The sequence below is a fragment of the Panthera uncia genome (assembly GCF_023721935.1).
Source record: "Panthera uncia isolate 11264 chromosome A1 unlocalized genomic scaffold, Puncia_PCG_1.0 HiC_scaffold_17, whole genome shotgun sequence".
Taxonomy (NCBI): domain Eukaryota; kingdom Metazoa; phylum Chordata; class Mammalia; order Carnivora; family Felidae; genus Panthera; species Panthera uncia.
This window is the reverse complement of record NW_026057577.1, coordinates 83,650,314-83,660,263: the sequence shown is the minus strand read 5'-3', so window position 1 is coordinate 83,660,263 and position 9,950 is coordinate 83,650,314. Positions and strand designations below refer to the sequence as shown.

Sequence of the window (9,950 nt, the reverse complement as noted above, 5' to 3'; positions counted from 1 at the left end):
TTTTTGCAGGGAGTTGGGAGTGGAGAAAAAGTCTCTGGAGTCTATTTATGCAGGGAGAGTGCTAGTTCATTCATGCAGTGTGGATGCTATCTGCTATGGTCAACAGGTTCCTGCTGCACAGAGTTGCCTGCTTTCTCTTCATGTCCTTGGCCTTGTTGTTTCTGGGAGACTTTTGATGGCCTTCTCATAATGGGCTTTTATTCCTTAAATTTTCCAGAATTGGTTACTTTTGCTTGCAACTAAAGAACCATAACTCATTCAGGTCCCATATGCTTATCTTCAGCCATGTTCTGTGGGGAGTGGACTCCTTCAACAAATATGTGGCAGCAGATAGTGAAAATAGAAGAAGCCAGTCCCTGGATCTTCAGTAAACAAGAGAAAGAAGGCACAGAAGGCTGGTGTGAGCCAGGGATATGGTATATATCACTTTCAGAAGATCAGCTTTACCAGTCAGATCTCAGTTACTTGTGAAGTTATAATTCCATCTCTAGCTTTTCCATTGTCCCACAGGTTGACTGGCTTATGAGTTAGGCATATCTCACAACCAAAGTCCTAGTGGCGAGGACAGATAATTGAAAAAAGACATATTCTTGTCTGTAGTTGATCCACATAGACTATTCATAGAGAGTAATTCTTCAGTAACTTCAAACTTGGCATTAACTCCTCAAGTAAACAAAAACTGAGCAGTTTTGATCACACCTGCTAACTTATCAAGAGACAGGGAAAACCACTTGAAATCATTTATCTTTTTAAATTAACTAATGATGTAGCTCCCAATATTCTTAATTCTTCAAGCAAATGTTCTCACTTAAAGACTAACAAACATAAACAAGTTTATTTTTTCTAGACACATTTCCTATTTCCTTAGTTGCTACAGTGAGACACTATTTCACCACTCACTGGCAAATGACTTTCCTTGCTCTGTTAACAAATGAACCACCCAGAAACTTATTTTGGCTGCATCCTTATTTTCATATTTTTTGAAGAAAGTCTGCTGTACTGAGGTATTCCAATTTAAATTTTCTAATTTTTCTGACTAGTGCTCTCCTGTGAGTTGGGAATACTGAGATAAGTATTTAGACTGGTAATGTCAACATGTATTGTATCATTTTAGCACAGCCATACTGTCATTGCATAATAAACACAATATTTTCCCATCTAGTTCAATAACAAAATAATCCACACTCCAGTGTGGATTTTTATCATCTTATCATGATGACCACTGAGTAATATACAGAATTGTTGAATCACTATATTGCACACCAAAAATTAACATAACACTATATGTTAGCTACACTGGGATTAAAATTTTTTTAATTTTTTAATTTTTTAAAAATATAACACTCAAAATCTGTTCTCCCATTTTTTGTTTTGACATGATAGGCACAAGCTGATAATAAAAAGCCATTAAAATGCAGTAGTACAGCAATATGTGAGGCATTCAAAATGCTATTCAGTTATAACTGTGTCACTGAGATCTGCAGTGCACCAAGGAGTAGTGTGAAGTGATAGGAATACCATATAATGGTCTCCGTCACAAATGCTCAACTCTGCCATTGTAGTAACAAATCACCCATAGACAATAGGTAAATGAATGAGCATGGCTATGTTCCAATAAAACTTTATTTATGTAGTCTGATGTTTAAATTTCACATAATCATGTGTCACAAAATATAATACTTCTGTTTATTTTTTTAATCATTTAAAAATGTAAACAGTATTCTTAGCTCACAGACTGCATAAAAGTAAGTAGCAAACAGGATTTGGCCCACAGACTAGTTTGCTAATTCATATCCCATAAAATCCAAGGGAATTACTTTTCTACATAGATAATTACCATTCTTCAATTAAGAGATCTTATCTATATCCCATTATAAAAGCTAAACACATTGACTTTAAATTTTGAAAAAATGTGCCAGGAAACATGAGGCTTGAGGTTGGGCTTTAGTTCAGAATACAAGAGTATTTAACACAATCTTCTGGAATTCAAATATATTACCTACTGATAGGTAGTAACTCCATTTACCCTGCTTTAAGTTTGCCACAGATCATAAATGGATGCCTCATTCATCTCATATGCTAAAACCAATGTAATAGACACTTACATAACTTCTTCTAATGTTCAAAATTTTATAGACCTGCCTTCTTCAAGTTATTCTGATGAACTAAAATTACTGAGTTCCAAATTATTCAATTAAATAGTGATTAGATGAGAGGAAATATTTGCATATATAATCTTAATAAATGGATGATTAAAATCAATAAAGTATAGTTTCTTTTCTAGAATTTGGCAAAGAACAGTGATTCAAAACAGACACAGATGGGGGAAGTGTGATGAAGGGGAAGGAGAGAGGCTGTAAATCACAGAGACAAAGGAAACAACCTCAGTTTGAAGCCTGAAGGTAATACAACCTAAATGCACGTGTGATGGGAAGTGTACAATCTTGGGCATCCAGTGCTAGAAACAATTAGAGGCTGAGGAAGCAGCCCTCCACCATATCCTGATCTACCATGCAAAAAAAATTCCTATAAGGAAATAAACATATAAATAATTGAATTTAACTCTTCTATATATGCACACCTTTATAAATACAGTTGATACATATAATGAGAGTATGATAAAATGCTTCGTGGCACATATTTAGATGGGTAAATGCAGTAACTTAGTCATTTACTATTATTGCAACATTAAATTTCCATCAAGCCTGAAAAAGGAGCAGGCTGTGACAATGTATAATCTTTTTTGGATATAAATACTAGTTGTGTAATAATCTCAGAACCTCTTACATTTATTTGAGAAAAATCTACATGGTACCATAAATAGGAACCAAGAATATAAATTATTAAATTTATGAGTAAGTTTCTACTAATAAAACCAGCAATTTGTATGTTACATTTAGGAATCTAAAACAAAAACAAGATACCCCCCCCCAAATGAAAGGTATCTTTTTATGAATAGCAAAGTGAAAAATATTACCTTAGGGAAAGGGTATCTATTTGAGCTTCAAATATCTTACAATTCAACACTGATCCAGAAGTATGGCAGAGGAGAAGAAAAAACAGAGTCAAAAAGGAATTCCAGTCAGACTATTATAAAAATGCTAATTTTTCTCCAGTAACACTATACAACTTGAGGAATATAAATTCATTAGAAAGGTTTAACAAAAAGACACTCTTTATATATGAAAGGTACATATTCCAGTAGAGCAGCAGTCCTTAGCCATTTTGGGTCGTGAAGCCCTCCGAAAATGTGCATGGACTCACCCCCAGAAAGTATCACACACATTTCTACACACAATTTTACCGGGTTTATGGCACAGATTTTCAATCCAGTCCACACATTAAAATCATCTGGAGAGTTCATAAAAAATCCCAATGCACAGACCTTACTGATTTAATTGCTTTGAGTTAGGTCCCAGGCATCAGTATTTTTTAAAGCTCCTTAAGTGAACCTGACATAAAGCCAGAGATGATGAGATCCACTATTCAAAAACTCCTTGAAATCTCCCCATAAAACCCTTTCATTCACTCATTCATTCAACAAAGATGTTAATTATTTGAAACATCTGACATCTAGCCAAAAATTTTGAAGAGTCCAATAGAAATGTAGTCCAGTTTTTCCTTTGTTTCATAGTCACTACTAGTCAGTAGTCTGGCAGATTGCCAGTATGACTTACATTATTAGAAAAATTCTTCAGGAATCAAATACTAATGATTCTCACTTCCAAATTAATGGAACCTTCACAAAGGACAGGGTCACCAGACCACTTAAACAAACATAAAGGAATGCGAAACAAAACAAAATGATTCTGAAGTTTTCCTATACTGTTTCTTATTACAGCTCTTGGATGGGCTCAGGAAAACCACAGAACCCAGGGAAGCACAGGCCATAAAATATTTTCATTTTCAAATAGAGCTTTTGAGAGTATTCTATTCTAAAACTATATAAAGCAACGTGATTCAATGACAAACATTTAGTCAAAGGATAAGGAACTGACACAATGGGAGGAAAAACAAATAGCTAATATTCTGGAGAGAGGCTAACCAATAAAACTGCAAAGATTTGAGAAATAAAACCACATTTATTTAACATTACTATAAACATTGGCCTCAACAAGCTTCCCTACTCACCTCATCCATTCACCTCCATTCCAACATATGATCTACATATATACAAGCATATATATGTACTATTTTTTAAATTAATAGATTCATTCCATAAATATTACTCTGTAACTTGTTTTTGCTCTTTACCATATACTTTGAAGATCTTTCCATACAGGCTTATATATATAAACCTATCCTACTCTATTTAAAACATGCATAATATAGAAAAATGGTGGCTATGGTATGGATATACCATAATTCAACTAATCCCTTATGAGTGAATATTTCAGATATTTCCAGTGTTTTGACAAAACAAAGGGACTGTTTTAAAACCTTTATAGTCCTTGGTCTCTGCCCAAATTAATATCATATATACTAAAATGTGATTTCTCAGAAATCCACATTCATATGCAGATATTAAAATCTAACTTTATTGTATGCCTAAAATTAATGTAACACTGTATGTTAACTAGAAGAAAAAATAAAATCTAACCCATGAATTTTGAAATATTTTTGTGTTACTGAATTTAATAATTAATGAAAGTGACATAGTATAACATGTAACATAGTATTCTTTTCATACTTAGGAATTAACAAAAAGTTTTCAGATCTCAAGTATTCCATAAAGCCCCTGAAAAACTTAAGCATTGTGCTTGGAGTCCTCAATGTATAAAACCACCCAAGCAAAAATTCAAAAACAACAAAAACCAATACAGAGAACTGGCTTTGTGCCAGGGACTAATCTAAGTATTCTACATGTATTCATGCACATGAGCTTTACAACAACACTATGAGTTGGGTGCCATTATTATTACCATTTTATATCTGAGGAAAATGACACACAAAGGAACTAAGTAATCTTCCCAGTTTCACAGAAGTAATAACCCATTCTGTCAGGATTCAAAATAAGGCAACCCACCATGTTATGCTTATACGTATATCTTTGCTTACTTAAAAGCTAAAGTTCTAGAAATACAATTTCTAACTCAAAGGATATGAGCAAGTTGAATTTTGATATATATTGCCAAATTATCCTCCAAAAAGCTTACACTAATTTACATTTCTGCCAAGACTTTGTAAGAGGGCTTATTTCTCCATACCCTACATTAAGAGTGGGTATTATCAAATTATTTAATCTTTGCCAGTCTGGTAGGTGAAATACCTTCCTTTTTAAAAATTGATATTTCCTTGAGGCGCTTGGGTGGCTCAGTAGGTTAAATGACCGACTTCAGCTCAGGTCATGATCTCACGATTCATGGGTTCCAGCCCCACAATGGGCTCTGCACTGCTACAGCTCAGAGCCTGGAGCCTGCTTTGGATTCTGTGCCTCTCTCTGTCCCTCCTCTGCTCAAGCTCTCTGTCTCTCTCTCAAAATAAATAAATAATCATTTTTATAAAAATAAAAATAAAAATTGATATTTCCTTAATTGTCAAAGGACTATTGGTCATTTGTACTTACTTTTCCAACGTTGTTCATTTGTTTCATTCATTTCTATTGGACATAATATTTCAACACAATCAACAACAAAATTAATAATGTCTCAAGAAAGGAATTAGTTTAACTTTAAAGCACTAATATTATGGTAAAAATAAAGTGAGACTTTGGATTAAATATATATGTGTGTGTATGTGAGTATAATATATATGTATGTGAGTATAATATATACATTTATATATATTATATTATATATTATATAATATATGTATATATTATATATTATACTCACATACATACACATATACATATATTTAATGGAAATATACATATACATATATTTAATGGAAATAACTTAAACTATTTTAATAGTTTCTAATGGAAATATACATATACATATATTTAATGGAAATAACTTAAACTATTTTAACAGTGCCAATAGACACACTAAATAACTCATTCTTGGAACAAGATTCTTGAGAAAAGCTTACTCTTAAACCCCTATCCTGAATTTAGACACTGTTCAATGAAATATAGCTAAAGTTTTGCCTCAGTAAGATGTAAGCAATTAAATCTTCTACTACACAAAAAAAAATCTTCTACCACATTATCAAAGATTTATTATCCTTAATTTATTACATTTTTCTTCATTGCTTTATCACCATAATTAAGAAATAATGATTTATGTGTAGAACTAGTTTTGTTCTCATTATACCCTGAAAAGCAATAAAACAAATTATTATTTAGTCGCAAAATCTCTTATTTTACATAAGCTTATATCAGGTAACTATTTTTAATTTTACCCTATTATACTCCAATATCTCTATGCTCATCCTTCTTGTTGTTTATTAAAATAAGTTGATCAATTTTACCATAAACATCTTGAAGGTATTCACCCTTGCAACCTGAAATATACAATAAATATATTTTGATGAATAAATGAATACATTTTGGGGGAGCAACAGAATGAAGAAAAAAAACAGGAGTAATTTATGTCATATTCCTTCACCAGCACAGAAATCAAAAAATGAAATTTGTCACTGCACAAGAATTGAGAAACTCTACTATCCATTTTGTGCCATGAACCCAACTCTATTGTTCACAGCAGGGTTTCTCAACCTTGGCACTATTAACATTTCACCCAATAATTCTTTGTTGCAGGAGGCTGTTCTATGCACTGCAGGACATTTAGCAGCATCCATGGCCTCTACCCACTAGCTTTCAGCAGTGCCTTCCCACCTGATAGAGAAAATGTCTCCAGATATTGTCAAATGTCCCCCAGAGACAGTGAGGACCACTGGTTTAAAGAGAGCTAACATTATAAGAGAATATCTAAATCCAACATGAGACTCCTGTGAACGACTTCAGAACCTGGGAACAGCTTCAAGAATCCCAATATGGCTGCTTGAAAAATCTCCCTAATGTACTCCCACACCTCCATTCCACTCATCAGCAGTCAATCCACCATAATTTTTAAGCCTTCAATTTGTATGGGTGATTCAACAAGAATTTGTTAGTTTCTTCAATCCCATCTGCCTAACTTTAAAATTATTAAACTCCTTTCCAAGACCTAGTTCCAGCGTCCCACACTCAGTTAATTATCTGACTATTACTGAACAATAGAAAGGAGAGTTTAATTATATTAAATGGGGACTTTTGGCTGAGTCTTCTGAGGTAAAGTGCCAACAGGTCATATGATATAACTGTCCAATACTGAAGAGAAAATGAGTGCATAATCACTCCTAGCTGTGGTTCTGACTCAAAAGACAAATACATACAGTACTTACCATTAATACAAGTTTCTTTGTGTTGCTGCTAAAACAATCAAGGGATGAGTTAATTATTTAAAAGTAGAATGCCTTGTTTTCTAAATTTAAAAATATGCTATTAATAGCCTCTAATATTTGAAAAGGACTAAAAAACAAATTAAGATTTCTCAAAACTCCTTTAAAATATTAGGCAACAAAACAACAAAATGAAGGAAGAATTTATGTCTTTAAAGAAGACATCCCTAAGAGAAAATAACTCAATTAAAAGTCAATTTTTTGTACTAAACACTTCTGATATCTATGAGTCTCTTCTTTAACACTCAATATCCTCATTTCCAAAATAGTTCTGCCAAAAAGTTTTAAGCACTGAATGGGATAGATTTAGGCAGATACAGATAGATATAGACACATATATAAATAAGTTTGAAAAGAATGAACCATTATTCCAATATAAGATATCAGCAATAACAGGGCAAATGAATATAACATCACACAGAATTCTGATTTTCAGAATTAACAAAATTAGTGATCAAAATGAATAAAGTTAACATATTTCTCAAAACATTTTTTTCTGACCAAACAACAATCAGTTCTTTTTTTTTTTTTTTTTTTTAATGTTTACTTATTTTTGACAGAGAGAGAGAGAGAGAGAGAGAGAGAGAGACAGAGCATGAGCAGGGGAGGGGCAGAGAGAGAGGGAGACACAGAATCCGAAGCAGCCTCCAGGCTCCAAGCTGTCAGCACAGAGCCCGATGCGGGGCTCAAACTCACAGACCACGAGATCATGACCTGAGCCGAAGTTGGACGCCCAACCGACTGACGCCACCCAGGCGCCCCAACAATCAGTTCATTTTTAATTTACTTTTCATTATTTGTAAAAAATAAACACTGGAATTTTAAATCTGATAAAGTAAATCTATAAATAATAACACTAATATTTAATCTGATCATCTTTTCTAAATACTTACATTACTTGCAAACTTTCTGCTGTTAAATTATTCCACATAATTTCATTTGCCTGAAGATTTTCATTTTCTTCTAGTAAGGAAGTATCAAACTCAATTTCTTGCTCTTTAGCAGCTGTTGTTCTAATAAAACATACCAAATAATTTTGATCAGTATGAATATACTACCATATTAGTACACATCAAAGGCACAATATATATTATCCAAAATTATGTTTACAAAGTAGAGCAAATACAAATAGAATAAATCAAATTAAACCCAGGCACCAAGATCTAGTCATGTAATTTCAGCCTTAATTTCCTCATTTGTAGAATATGGCTATTAACCTGTTCATTCCTGTCACAATGGTAATAAGTATGCATGGATAAGTAATTGATATATCATCATAAATTGAATATACATATAAAGTCATAGCATTATCACTATAGAAATGTTAAAATATATATATAATTTCATGGATTAAATACAGTTTTAAGCAATGATGTAGTAACAACTGACAAATTTTTAAAGATAATTATACAGTGGCGCCTGGGTGGCTCAGTCAGTTAAGCGTCCGACTGAGGCTCAGGTCATGATCTCATGGTCCATGAATTCGAACCCTGAGCCAGGCTCTGTGCTGACAGCTTGGAACCTGTTTCAGATTCTGTGTCTCCCTCTCTCTCTGCCCTTCCCCAGCTCACATTCTGTCTCTCTCTCTCTCTCAAAAATAAATAAACATTAAAAAAATTTTAATAAAAATAATTATATAAATTAGTTATCATTGAGAAAGAACTTTTAAAATAGTTAGAAACAAATTAATCAGTAAATCCTATGTCCTAACAATAGAATATCTTATTTCATTAAATACTATATGGTAGAAAAAAATAATATCACAAATAATGAAAGAAGAGTGAAAATATTATACATACATACCTGTGAACATCTATGAAATTATTGTATTCTGTGCTAGGGTCTATCTGTTCAACTGACATTTTAATCTCTTTATGGACATTCACTATTTCCTCTGTAACAAGACTGGTTATCTGGCTGTATTCATCAAATATACCTTTTCTGAAAACAAAAATAAAATTTTACAACATTTTTAAGTTTTCAAGGGAAACACAGCCCAAAAGGAATTCAGAACAATAAACATAAGAAATGTAACATCAATATTTACAGATGGTGGTTTCATACATCACCTTATTTCATACACCTGAATGGTAAAATAAAGGGATTATACAAAAGCACAGATTCACAATTTACATTTGATACACCATGATAATAGCAAACAATCTAGAATAAGGCATTACTTTTTCCAACATGTATTTGACATGTTCAAAATGTAAGGTCAGTATTGATGACTTTCTATATCTAAATGCTGTTGTAGAAATGTTCAATTCCATTACATAGAACTGTGGATCAATTCCTATCTCTTCAACATTTCTTTCCAGTAGCTGCTACTTCCTCAAATGCCCTATCCCTTGGTTCTTCTCTTGCTCCTGGGCCTTTGCTCTTTTCTGTGTCTTAATTATAGAGTTTAACTGGTTCTGTACCTTCAATGACATCTTGAACTCTTCTCCTTCAGTAGTAAAAATGTCACATCTTACCTGCCTTCAGTAGTAAAACTGTCACAAAATATATTAGCTCTATGGTGGTTATATATATATATATATATATATATATATATATATATA

The 9,950-nt window shown here is 32.7% G+C and overlaps 1 protein-coding gene across 1 annotated transcript in view; it reads right to left on the bottom strand.

The window, feature by feature from the left end:
* The window catches only part of FER (FER tyrosine kinase), a 414,556-nt gene that overhangs the window by 308,189 nt on the left and 96,417 nt on the right, over positions 1 to 9,950 (bottom strand). Inside the window, exons 7-9 of the mRNA XM_049648899.1 lie at positions 9,190 to 9,327; positions 8,280 to 8,399; positions 7,330 to 7,357 (exon numbers count right to left, since the gene is read on the bottom strand). Of these exons, the coding sequence (XP_049504856.1) occupies positions 7,330 to 7,357; positions 8,280 to 8,399; positions 9,190 to 9,327 (286 nt within the window). The remainder of the gene's footprint in view (positions 1 to 7,329; positions 7,358 to 8,279; positions 8,400 to 9,189; positions 9,328 to 9,950) is intronic.